The sequence below is a fragment of the Schistocerca serialis genome, chromosome 3 (genome assembly GCF_023864345.2).
Source record: "Schistocerca serialis cubense isolate TAMUIC-IGC-003099 chromosome 3, iqSchSeri2.2, whole genome shotgun sequence".
Lineage (NCBI taxonomy): Eukaryota > Metazoa > Arthropoda > Insecta > Orthoptera > Acrididae > Schistocerca > Schistocerca serialis.
The window spans coordinates 782,902,247-782,916,229 of record NC_064640.1 but is presented as its reverse complement, the minus strand read 5'-3'; the positions used below and the strand labels follow the sequence as shown (position 1 = coordinate 782,916,229).

The 13,983-nt window shown below is 45.8% G+C and overlaps 1 protein-coding gene across 1 annotated transcript in view; it reads left to right on the top strand.

The window, feature by feature from the left end:
* LOC126471227 (constitutive coactivator of PPAR-gamma-like protein 1 homolog) overlaps positions 1-13,983 on the top strand; it is a 211,639-nt gene that overhangs the window by 182,807 nt on the left and 14,849 nt on the right. Inside the window, exons 15-18 of the mRNA XM_050099350.1 lie at positions 5,924-6,038; positions 6,361-6,664; positions 6,791-7,062; positions 7,771-7,920. Coding sequence (XP_049955307.1) covers positions 5,924-6,038; positions 6,361-6,664; positions 6,791-7,062; positions 7,771-7,920 — 841 coding nt within the window. The remainder of the gene's footprint in view (positions 1-5,923; positions 6,039-6,360; positions 6,665-6,790; positions 7,063-7,770; positions 7,921-13,983) is intronic.

The window sequence follows — 13,983 nt, the reverse complement described above, 5'->3', positions numbered from 1 at the left end:
ATCTGGAGCCTTATAACACCCTATTTAGTAAGTGGGAATTTGCCAGCACCATTGCTCTCAGTCCCAACACTGGGTTCCTCGACTGGACCAGGTGCACAACCAAATGCTTTCAACACTCTCTGGAGTGGTGAGGGAGATCCAATGGCAAGAAAATGTTTCAGTTTTGAAATCAGGTAAACCACCTCTTCAGACGGACTGCTTCATCTGATTAGTTTAACCAATGTACTCTGCAAGTTACTTGACTGTATGGTGACTCGAAGGCTGTATTCAGTCCTGGAATTTTGGGACCTTCTGACTTCGACCCAGTGTGGTTTTTGCCGAAGCTGCTCTGCCGCAGATAATGTAGTCCACATGGAGCCTGCTATCTGAATGACTTTTGCCCAGCATCAACACCTTGTTGTAGCTTTCTTCAATCTGCATAAATCTAATGATGCCACATGGTGCCACCACATTCTTGCCACCTACATGAGTGGGGCCTCTGTGCCCTGCTCCCAATTTTTATTGCTAAGTTTATTTCATGTTGCACTTTTCAGGTACAGGTTCCCCCTCCATTAGTACCTCCCATCTTCTGGTGAATGGGGTTGTGTAGGGTTCTGTTTTGAGTGTTCCTCTCTTTTTAGTGGCTATCAGTGGTCTGGTGGCAGCTGCAGAGACCTCATCTTTGAATGCTGATGATTTTTGCATTTACTTTTGTTTGTGCGCATTTATTTTTGTTTGTCTGAACACAGACTACAGGAACCAATACACTGAGCACAGTCGTAGACTCTCACTTGTGGCTTCCATTTTTCGGCTGCCAAGACTTGTGTTATGCACTTTTGTCGTCACTTTACAGGCCATCCTCATCCTGATTTGTACATTGATGGCCAGTGCATCAATGTGGTGGATTTTTTAGGAATTGTCTTTGATGCCCGGTTGACATGGCATCCCCATCTTTATCAACTAAACTGGACATGGTTGTTGCACCTCACATTCTTCGATACCGCAGCAACAAAAACTGGGGCATGGACCACTCTTTCCTGATCAGCGTTGGTCCAGGTTCAGCAGCAGCTTCAACGTTACAGATGCTGGACCTGATACACCATTTCAGGGAACAACTGGCAACTGGTGCCTTTCAGACAAGCCCTGTGATCAGCATTGTGATGGAGGCTCCCTGGAGCATCTGAACTACTGTCTCCTCTTTCCAGATATGAAGATCCACTTCCTGCAACGGTGGCCCAGGTCTGGGGTTATGATTGCCACCTGCATATGGTTTTTTTTTTTTTTTTTTTTTTTTCTGAATTCCTCTACCACCTCTTCTTCTGAACTCCGGCTTTCCTCTCTACCACCTCTTTCCAGACCCATTCATGAACACCTCTGTGGTGCATCCCCTGTCCAAAGATCTGTCTTGACCTATACCCCCTGTTGTTGTTGTGCCCGTTTGACGGTGGTCACATTTTGCTGGACTGACCTACCTAGCCGCCCTATGGTGGGCTCTTAATCCTCCTGACTCACAACTCCTGGTGTCAGCAGACGATGCCTCAGCAGCTGATGTGGTTTTACAGTTTGTTTGTAAAAGGTGTTTTAACCACACTCTGTAAAGGAGGGCGCCTCAGCCTTGTCAGCCCATTAAGGGGTTGGCAGGACCCACTGTCACCTCCTCTGCCTGAATGGGCAGCAGCTGTCTGGACTTGGAGGCCCTACCCGCTCTTATCCTTTTCTCCTTCTCCTCGTGTGTTTTGTTTGACGTGGTGTTCTTCTGCTGTTTTCCTGTGCTTCTCCCATCCTGCTGTATTGCTAGTCTTTCCTGGGTATAATTTATGACGCAGTGGGCCTGCAGTGTTGAAGATACCTCATACAGACATGTGTAATGAAATCCAAATTGATGCTATAGGAGTTTAATATTTTATTGTGATGGATACATTTGGCTGGATTGCCATCTTTAGAACATCTGTGAAAGTCACATAATATTTATATTGTGTTTTATTATAATGTTAAGTTATTGTATTTTCAGATACACAAATTTTGTACTTACGTCATATATTATCAGCGGTCAATGTCACTCTGTATTCTATTACACCACACTATAATAGAATACAGAGTAACAGTTAACACTAATGATTTATGGATGTAAGTACAAAATGTATATATCTGAAAATATGATAACTAACATTGTAATAAAATAAAATATAAATAATAGATAACTTTCACAAACAGTCTGAAGATGGCAATCCTATCTGAAATGTATCAATTACAATAAAACAGTTAACTTCTATAGCAGCAATTTGGATTTCATTACATAAATTTTCTGGGTGTTTTTGGGTAGGGGCCTCTGGTGAGTGGCAGGGGATATGTTCCCCATCACACTTTCTGCCTTTGGGGGCCTCTTACTGCTCCCTGGACTGGGCACCATGCCCACCTTTCTTCCTTACCTCCTTTTCTTCTTCCTTACTCCTTTCTCTAGGCTTTTTTGACATTCGGTATATGTTAGGGTTTTCTTTCCTCGGGGTTTCATGTACTAGGCTGTTCTTTGGTATGTAGTTTTGTTGACTTGCCTGCTCCCAGTAGGAGGAACTGATAACATTGTAGTTTGGCCCATTTAACCATTAATTCAATCAACCAACAGCAGCAAACCTTTGATTGTTGTGGGCCAAGGCATGACACATTATCGGGGGAGTTAGAAAAAGTCATGCCAAGTTTTCCTGGACACTGTTACTGCCAGCCAGGATACATAGTTCTGTCGTTACCATTACACCATGGAGAAGGTTGAGTTGGACTTCGGATCCACTTATTCAGAGTACGATGTCTTCTCATTCTCCATGTGGGAGCTAGATTTGTCATTCTCTGAGACTCTTGATACTGCACCCGGTCATGACCAAATCCAGTACAGCATGTTGCGGCAATGAAGGAAATCGTCTTACAGTGTTTTAAGTCCTTGCAGCTGACAGGCCAATAACCTGATCTGTGGCAAGAGAGAATTTTGATACCTCTCCTAAAACCAGGAAAGGATTGAACATGTCCCAGTAGTTATCGAGAGTGTTGTCTTAATTAGCTTTGTAGGAAGATTCTTAGAGTGTGCGGTCAACCGTAGTCTGGTGTGGATATTAGAGATCAGGGAGCTCATTAGCTTCTCTCAATGTGGATTCGGGAGGTATCCATCAACTGTCGACAACCTGACCCTGTTATTAGCAGGAATCCAGAAAGCTTCCCTATGTAATAAGCATTGCTAGAAGTATTTTTTGTGACACTAGTACGGCTTACGACACTATTTGGAGGCACAGGATTCTCAGTTAACTACACAAATGGGGCTTTCATGGCCACCACATCATCTTCATTCGGTCCTTCCTCTGAGGACACCATTTAGGTAGAGTGTCTGTGACGTGCTGTCAGATAGTTTTGTGCAGTAGAATGGTGTTCAGCAGGGCAGTGTCGTAAGTGTCACCCTCTTTGCTATAGCCATTAACAGTATAATGTCCATAGTAAGGAGTTCAGTCATATACTTCTTATTTGTGGTTGATTTTGCAGTCTTCTGCTGTTCCTCCAATACTGCAGTAGCAAGTCGTCTGTTGCAACTTAACAGTGAAGATGTTGGAGGAGTAGGCTGCAAAGACTGGTTTTACTTTCTCTGCAGAGAAGTGAATGTGTGTTCATCTTAATTGTTCTCGCCGGATTTTGAATTTTTCTGAATTGTGACCATTCTTCCTTCTAAAGACTCTGAGGTTTGTGGGCCTCATTTCATCACACCTAAAGGAACTGAAGGCACTGAACATCTTAAAATGTCTTATCCATGGATTTTGGGGAACAGACGGGGCATGACTGCTCCAGTTTTAAAGGACCTTTGAGCGATCGCAGCTGGACTGTGGGTGTACAGTGTACAGGTCAGGGAGGCCTTCTCATCTGAAGATCATTGACAGTATATGTCATGAAGGGATCAGGCTGGCCACTGTGCTAAGGTTGGTAAACTGCGAATTACCATTTGGTTGCAACTTCTTATGGTGCATCAGGCATGTAGGTTCCTTGCCACTCCCACATCCCCAACGTACCATACTGTTGCTCGTTCAGCTATGGAATGCCTCTTGACCAATCATCGATGCACAACGAGGCCCTTTGGGATCCACATGAAGTGTTGACATTATAAATGAGCACCACATCTTTGTAGATGTTTCCACAGATGGGTCTAAGCGGGGTTATTCTGTTGGCTGCTGTGGTCTCCCCTGATTGTGTCCTCTGCATTTGGTTGCCACCAGATGTCAGTATCTTCGATGCTGAATTATCTGTGATCTTGAGAGTGCTGGGTCTTTCTCATCTGTTCCAAAAGGAATTAACAACCTTCATCAGGTTCTGGATATCAGTACTTATTAACAGTAATTTATGCATACTCCAAATATGCATGGGTCACAACTCTAGAGGCTAAAGCTGGTATTGAAGTAACAGGTGCAGTTAGAAAAATATGAGGAGAAAGCAATCAGATTCCTTGTCACTTAGAACTGACTGGCTGTTATAATATATAGAAAAACAAAGCACTTCCACTCCAGTAGGGCTTGTCCTATTTGGATCCCTCAGTAAGTTAATTAAATATACCAAAAAGAAAAATCACTTGAGGAAACTATAAAATTGCAGTGTGATGGAATGGCTGTCCAGTGCTTACCTTCATGAAATGAAATTCCCCTGCTCTCAATAGACATATTTAAAAGTGGAAATCATCTCCTAACTTACAGAACTATTAGGAAGTGCTGATAAGTTTAGGAGAGTTAAAGTGGAGGGGCAGGCTATTCAGACCCCAGGATGGAGCTGAGAGGCCTCGCAACAGGTGGGCACTTCTTTTTGTCGATCAAAGTGATCTGCCACTCCTTTTCAACCTTCTCAAACTATATGCCCCTTACCTCCCTGCGAAAGGAAGTAGCTAAATCTTTCACCTTTGCTTCTAGCATGTCCCTTCTGATCAGTAGAGCTACAGCCTGTTTTTGCTGGAACCTTGTAAAAATTGCATTTTCAAAATCTACATATTTCCCTTCTTGCTGATGGCTGTATTTTGTTGATTTTTGCACCCAATTTTAAAATCTCACCCAGAATACTGTTTCTTCTTCTTATGATTGTACATAGTGTTGTATAGGTAGTTTCTAAATCCGAAGCAATTTCAGATTTTGTATTGTATGGATTAGCATCCATCTCTCATATGAAATTGCTTTCTGATCAAGTGTGTAACTGTTCCTTTTTCTGCTCTCCATGGTTGATTGAAAACAACTGAAATAGAACCACTGTTCAACAATAAATGTCAGCTGGCAACTTTTTAACTTGTCAGTTGTTCCATGTCTTTGTCCCTTGTCTCTGCGGCGCCACCCTCTCGCACTACGTGCCTACATCAACAAAGTTAAAGAAAATATTAAAGGTCTTCTTTTCAAACAACATTGCTCATTACAGTTACGCAAAAAAATTCGTTTCACCAGAATTTGTTATATGTAGCAGCAAATTAAGTGGAACTGCATTGTGTATATATACAAGGTTTAATTAGTACATTTTTAAATTGTATTTTTCTGGGGCTGACAAAACTTAATGTATAAATAAGAATTGTGCAGATTAGAGGTATGAATAAATCAGGTTCAGCTGTAATTATATTTTTATTTGGTAACTAGGTCTTAAAACTTTCCATTGCCTAGAATGGAAAATATTTCAGTTATACCTGAATTAAAATAATCCGTGACTCACATTTCAGTGATTCGAGGGGTAGAGGCCAGCCACCAGACAATTGTAGGTATTGTTTTGAGCTCCACATGATGTCTATGTTGCCTGTATTGCAGGTACAAACTGAGCTTACTCAAGCTTGGCTTGCTGCGCACTGGCAACACTGCCCCCTGCTACTACAATCTGTGTTCTTAAAGTAATTTTATTTGAGCTATATGTTCTTTATATAAATATTTTCCTAACAGTGCATATTTCTTCTTTCCAGATTTATTATGTCTCACCCAGAAAAAATTTTGTTGCATAAAATTGAATTGGATGTCTTCATTGCACAAGCATTTTCACCTGCTCTTATGAATGCACACCAACTGCAGGAACTACAGGTATTGTTTTATTGTTAACAGTATTCACACTAATGAAAACTTAGGCACATATTCATTAGCTCATAGTGTAACAGCATAGGTTTCTTTTTAATCATAATAGTGTGATGCTCAGTACACTTACAATAAAAGATATCTCTAGTGTAGACCCACTGCAATTTAGCAGCTACTAGCAAGATACATAGTTGTGTCTTCATAACCATTGTGTATAAGCCGTTCCTTGAATTCGTGGTGGATTAAAAAGTTCTCTTTTCATTAAGAAAGCTTAATCTTGTAGTTTTAAGTCTCTTATATTTCAATTTTCTCTTTCTGTTTCTGAAAACAGTTGCCGATGGTTACAAGTAGAGGAGTCCAACTGGCAGCACTTTTCATGCAGGGGGTCGAAACAGCGCTGTTGGCTAACGATGCTTGTGGAGCACCAATACCTTGGTTGATGTGTTGCCCATGGTTATTTTTTGATGGAAAACTCTTTCATCACAAACTTGCGAGAACTTCTACAGCTAAAAGCCTTCTCGATTTATGTGAACATCGATATGAATATGTTTTGAAAGTAGAACGTATGCGCCAAGCAATATTAGAAGGCCTTGATATAGACTATTGCATAGCATCTGTGCAGACACAACTATCAGGTGTGTAATAGAGATGTGACAATATAATTTTACAGTCATGTAACAATATTATTATGATGGTAGCATAATTTCTTTGCTTAATTGCATAACTGTTGTTGGTAATAATTACATTAAACTTCATAAAAGGTATGAGGGTTCGTCTACCACCTAACATAGCATCCCCACCTGGAGTTATACCACCACCAGTTCGAGCAATGAATGCAATAAATGTTCCTGAGCGTGTTTATGCACCACGTGGGCTTTTCCGCCGTACAGTGCCTAGTAGAGGTGGTCAATTGGAGATAGCAGGAGTGGTGGTAGGCAGCTGGGGACCTAATTATGGGACACGTGGTGTTCCACAAGCAACTGGTTCCTTTACACCCCACAGGCCAAGCGGTGGCCGTGTTGTTCCGCCACAGGTAATGAAATTTTCAATAATTGGTCCGTTTGTATACGATATTTGTGCTGAATAGTATATTTTTATTACAAGGTGTAACAGACTGAGGAGGGAAAACTATGGTTTGTTCAGTCATTTGTATGCTAACGGAATTTATGAAGCATAAAAAAATATTGAACTTCTGGTTTCCAAAACTTCTCTGTTGTAGGAGCACTTCTGTATACCCTCACCACCATCCATCTCCACCCACCTCCTCTCCCTTTTCCCTCACCACTTTTTCTAAATATAGAGATATATAACTTTTTTACTTATAGTTTCTGTTATGTGAAAACAATTATTAAAAATAACACCTAATTAGTAAGTTAAACCACATTTTTGGAGTGAAATACTTTTATTTGCCATAACTTTCAAAAGTGTTACCTAATGCTGAGAGTGATAAAAGCATGGAGTTTTCTAACCCTTTTAAGTTTAATATTTCATAAATACAGTTGAGTGTACAGTTACATAAACAACTGGTGCATTGTTTCATAGATCTACAGTAAGGAAATTCTTAAGAGTTTAGTGATAGCTATGAATTTGCTTAGGAAAGCGTATGGAAACTTTGATTAAAAGGAATATTAACTTGCTTTATATTGTATTTGTGTGTATTTGGAGTACTATAAGTTCACCTGAAAAATATTCAAGGATGCTTCTTAATTATAGAAACTGTTCTTGATGTACACTAATTTAGGTCACTTCTGTGGGTGGCCCAAAAGCATACCGACAGGGGAACAACATGCAGGGATATCATATGAACTCACTCAATGGCCGTCCACCTACTTTCCAGACGCGTGCATCCAGTAGACATTTTGGAGTCCCTGGTCGTGGGAAAAGAAACCAGGTATTTCATTATTTTCAAGAAATGTGAACTGTGATGGTGTTTTGGTTGCAGTTGTAATTGTTGTGGCACTTACATTAAACAAGACTCAAAGTATTTGGTAATTAGGTTAGGTAGTAATTTGTTTTGCTCAAATAACTACCTGACAAATGCTCGTACCTCCAAACTTGCATGACAGGTGGAAAGTACTACCCTACGCAATTAGTTACAAAGAAGAAAGATGTTATTGACACTGCTATCATCAACTCAATGCTAGCCAAACATAGCTGGAGTTGCCAGCTCACTCGTTAATTGACAAGTCTAATCACTACAGAGCTACCCTGAGCCACTCTTCGACATTGCTCTGCTTCTTGTACCACTATGATTGTACGTATGTGTAGTAACACGATTCACGTTTCCGTCGCACTTCAACTAGTGTAGACCGGGAACTGTCTGCTAGACCTGCCCGATGTGAACTGACTGGGCCCGGCCCGTGCTGCCGGAGTTGTTGTTGTTGTTGTTGTTGTTGTTGGTGTTGTTATGCCGGCAGAGGTCGCGTCCGAATTCTTGCGTGCCCTCTGGTGGACGGGACTCTACTTGCAGCAACTACCGTCCGTGACGCGCCGTGCCAATGTGCGCCTCCCGCGATCTTTCTGGTGGCTACAGCACTCCTCCTCCTTCGAGGGGTGCAGCCACTATGATCCACTGCGTCGGAAGGTGGAGCGTCGGGCCGGAGCGATGACCTCCACATCCATTGGATGGCCGGAGTTGAGGGGATCTGCCAACCCTCGAGCCGGAACCTTCGAATACGGCTGGAAGTGACCCACACGAAGAGGCCCCCGTCGTCTCACAACCGGAGCCCGGGACAGAACGGGCGACAAACTGTCGAACGCCAGATCCTGTTCCACATCGGGAGGGGCAAGACCCAGTGGCGGGGACGAAGGGGAAGGGACGACCCCAGGTGAACCAGCCTCCTGAGAAACCGGGCCTACCAGGGGGGCCGGCTCTCGCTGTGGCATCTCGAACGATGGTGATGCCGGTGCTGGAGTTACTGGAGGCTGCCAAGGCTGAGAACCATCGCAGTGCGGCAGAGTCACAGCGGGGAGAGGAGGTAACGTCCCCTGTGAAACCAACACAGGTGCCGGCAATGGGGAAGCCGGTGTCTGAGAGGTCGGAGGGTGGGTGCCCGAACGGGGACGTAGCTGATTTTGGTGACGACGTACCACCCGGTCCCCCGCCTGCAAGGTATAGAGCCGGCGGCCATGTCGGCACAGGACCACCGCCGGTATCCAACGTGGATTGCGACCAAACCCACTGGCCCAGAGTGACATACCCAGTGGAAAGCCAGGCATTCCGTTTTGTGAAGACTGGCGAGGACCAGGCCAGAGGAGGTGCAGCAGAGTACTAGGTTGACGCCCATGGAGGAGCTCTGCGGGGCTGCGTTCTCCCATTGGTGTGGTCCGGTATGCCGTCAAGAAAAACGTCAGTGCTTCCTCCGCAGGAAATTCGTGCACATACTTTTTCATCTGCATCTGAAATGTGCGCACCATGTGCTCAGCTTCCCCATTCGATTGTGGATGGAAGGGGGGAGAGCAAACGTGCCGAATACCGAAGCGCCTACAAAAATCCTGGAAGGTCTGCGAAATAAACTGCGGTCCATTGTCCGAGACCAGGGTGATTGGCAGACCTTCCACAGAAAAGATTTTTGCTAGTGCCTGGATTGCAACTTCTGAAGTGGTTGAGGAGCAGCGAACCACATATGGGAATCGGGAATAAGCATCAATGACAATGAGCCAAAAGCCATTGAGGAACGGGCCCGCAAAATCGATGTGAACACGTTCCCATGCTTGGGTTGCCGGCGGCCATGAAGAGAACGCTGCCCTGGGAGATGCTTGTTGGCTCGCACACTGGGAACAGGCGGCCACAAAGTGCTCAATTTCTCTGTCAATACCGGGCCAGTACACATGTCTGCGAGCCAAGGTTTCAGTACGGGAAACACCCCAGTGCCCCGCATGTAATAACGTGAGGACCTTCCTTCGTAAACCTGCAGGAACAACCACGCGAGGAGCTGTATCATCGGTAGTCAGAAGGAGAACTCCTTCCAAGACCGAGAGGCGGTCTCGTAGAAGAAAGTAATTACGAAGAGGGTCCGAGGCCCGGCCCGGAGGGCGGGAAGACCACCCCTGCTGAATGAGGCGAACTACTTGCCGGAGAACCGGGTCAGCCGCCGTTTCCCTGGCGACGCGAGAACTAGTGATCGGGATGCCATCAACCGCTTGGTGGGACGCCACATCCAAATGAAAGCACACAATCTCCTCTCGATCGAACGTAGGATCGAACGGAAGACGGGAAAGAGCGTCGGCGTTGGCATGCTGTCCTGTAGGGCGAAAATGAATGTTATAATGGTACTTGGAGAGGAACAAGGCCCAGCACTGTAGTCTGTGGGCCGCCCTATCCAGAATCTGAGAGGCGGGGCCAAATAACGATATTAACGGCTTATGGTCAGTGATTAACTGAAACTTCGTGCCATACAAGAAAGATGAAACTTGGTAACAGCGTAAACAATGGCCAAAGCCTCCTTTTCCACCTGGGAGTAATGGGCCTGCGCGGGACTAAGCGTTTTAGACGCAAACGCCAGTGGTTGCTCGGAACCATCTGCGTTGCGATGGGCCAGGACCGCCCCCACCCCATACTGCGAAGCGTCTGTAGCCAGGACCAACGGCTTATGGGGATCAAAAGTAGCCAAACAAGGGGCTGACGTGAGGAGGCCCTTCAATGAGGTGAACGCTCGCTCGCATGCAGGCGACCAATCAAAAGGAACACCCTTGTGCAGAAGGCAGTACAGGGGGTGGGCTATAGTGGAAGCCCTGGGAATGAACCGGTGGTAATAGGCTATCTTGCCTAAAAAAGCTTGTAACTCTTTCAGCGAAGCGGGCCGAGGAAGGTTGACGATACCTTGGACCAAACTTCCTAGTGGCTGGATGCCGTGCCGAGATATGGTGTAGCCCACATACTCAATGGACGGTTGGAAGAAGGTTAACTTATGCAGGTTGCAACGCAAGCCCACAGACCTGAATTTGAGAAAGAGGGTGCGAAGGTTGTGCAAGTGTTCCTTCGTGCTGCGGCCTGTGACAATTATGTCATCCAGGTAATTAATACAATGAGGGATTGTCGACGTGACATGCTCAAGATAACGCTGGAATATCGCCGGGGCACTGGATATTCCAAAGGCCAACCGCTGGTATTGGTAAAGGCCAAACGGAGTGTTGACGACCGCCAGCCGTTTGGAGTCCTCATCAAGTGGTATCTGATGATAAGCCTCCAACAGATCGTTTTCGAAAAATATTGGCCTCCCGCCACAGCGGAGAACAATTCATCAGCACGAGGCAAAGGATAGGTGTCCACCACCAATTGTGAATTAATGGTGGCCTTGAAATCGCCACAAAGACGTAATTTTCCCGAGGGCTTCCGTACAATAACGAGGGGCGAAGCCCACTCACTGGAAGAAATGGGAAGAACGACCCCTAGGGCTGTCAGCCGGTCTAGCTCTTCCTTTACTGGAGGGCGGAGAGCCAAGGGGATCTGCCTCACGCGTAAAAAACGCGGGCGAGCTCGAGCTGACGCCTTCAACGTTAAGTGAACTTCAAAATCGGAAACACGCCCCAGGCCCTCCTCAAAAATATCTGGAAAGTCTGAGATCAAAGATTCCAATGATTGATAGGGAACGTCTTCGGAGACCAACTGTATGGTGTCTGCGATAGAAAAACCGAAAGCTTGAAAGGCATCCAGGCCAAAAAGGTTAGCGGAGCTCGCATCACTGACAACAATAAAAGTAATAGGCCGAGTGACTGATTTGTAAGTCACGTCGGTAGTGAATTGACCCAACAGGGGAATGAACTGTTTACCATAACCGCGTAGACGCCGGTAAACTGGCGCCAATGGGGGCGATCCAAGGTCGGAATAAGTTCGTGCATTCAACAACAAGACTGCCGCGCCCGTATCTACTTGCAGTTGTAACCGCCGCGACCGAACCGACACCTCGATAAAGAGTTTGCGTGCCGATGTGTCGGGAGCCTGGCCCGATGAAACTTCCTGAATGTCAACATCCATGTCCGCTGTACCTGCTTCCTTCGATTCTTTTGAGGCTGAGCGGCAAACTTTAGCAATGTGACCTTTTTTATTACATTTGCGACAAACGGCCCAACGCTGGGGGCACTCTGACCGATAATGATGTATATAGCACGACGAACAGGACGGCAACAGGGGCCGCCAGCCGGAATTTTGTTTACGCGCCGTGCAGGAGCGGTCGTAACGGCCGGACTGTACCGCTCGCACGTCGTCGACCCCAGACACAATGGACGCGGACGCGCCGCCCTGAACCTCCGCGACGTCGCACCACGCTTCCAGCTGTTGACTTGCTGCGTGAGAGACTTCATACTATTGAGCAATGGACAGGACTTCCTCGAGGGAAGGGTCTTCTAACTGCAGGGCCCGTTGCCGGACCTCCCTATCAGGGGCCGAACGAACAATGACGTCGCGTACCATAACGTGGGCATACGACTCTCACGACTGCTCCGTGACAAAATGACACTTGCGACAAAGACCGTGCAGTGTAGCTGCCCACGCCCGGTAAGACTGATGGGGCTGTTTCTTGCATTGATAGAACTCGACCCTAGCCGCCACAACATGCGTGCGGCGGTGATAATATGAAGACAGCAAGGAACACAATGCGTCAAAAGACAAGGACGAGGGTTCCGGCAATGGCGCTAGCTGCCGCAAAACGTGATACAGCGAGGGACATATCCAAGACAAGAAGAGAGCACGACATACCTCCGCATCGGCAACATCAAACGCCTGGAAATGCTGCCGAAGGCGATGTTCATATGCGTCCCAATCCTCCGCTGTCTCGTCATACGGGGGAAATGGAGGAGGGAACTGCGCCGGAGCAGACGGCATGGAGAGCAATGCCGGAAGCACTTGTTTCATGGTGGCCATGAGCTCCGTCTGCTGCGCAACCAAAACCCGCACCAAATCCCCCATGCCGTGGAGAAGCTGCGAAACTGGAACAACGACGCAACACGTGAAAGAACGACCCTACTCGTCACCAATTGTGTAGTAACACGATTCACGTTTCCGTCGCACTTTGACTAGTGTAGACCGGGAACTGTCTGCTAGACCTGCCCGATGTGAACTGACTGGGCCCGGCCCGTGCTGCCGGAGTTGTTGTTGTTGTTGTTGTTGTTGTTGTTGTTATGCCGGCAGAGGTCGCGTCCGAATTCTCGTGTGCCCTCTGGTGGACGGGACTCTACTTGCAGCAACTACCGTCCGTGACGCGCCGTGCCAATGTGCGCCTCCCGCGATCTTTCTGGTGGCTACAGCGGTATGCATCAACATTGATTTGTCATCATCGCCTATCTACTCTAGCCACGCAGTACCCTTCAATGTGAGAGGTGATTTTCCTGCCAAAACATTATTACATCCTCAATGTGCCATTGAAGAATGTACACTGAATTGCTGTAAAATTGGTGTTATGGGAAATATTCCCATAATGTACACTATACAACATTTTAATTAATGTGGCTTTTCCGACATTTATTGGCAATATATACAATGCAATGACCGGATCCAGTTCTCGCAAACAATGATTTTCATAGGCAGGCTTCTTAACTGTAATACTTACCCTTATGACATTGAGTTTGACACAACCATAACATTATTACAGTGGCTTCAGTTACTTAGGTAATTTCTCTTGATACGCAACACAAATACATGAAGAATCACTTTGACACCATCTACAACTAGTCAAAATTATTCATACATTAACTCGAGAGAAGAAGTCTTAGAAGTTAATACCAGTCATTAATTCAACACACACACACACACACACACACACACACACACACACACACACCAAAAAAGTTTTGCATCACCCCAGTTCCCAGAACTCCTGAAGATAGACATTGACTGTGGATATTGTGTCACAGACACAGTGCCTTTGACTGTTCAGAGATGTCACTAAACCAACCCAAAGATTTAAACAACCATGCATGAGCAGCACCTGTTAGTCGGAGGGGGTCCGATAGCCAA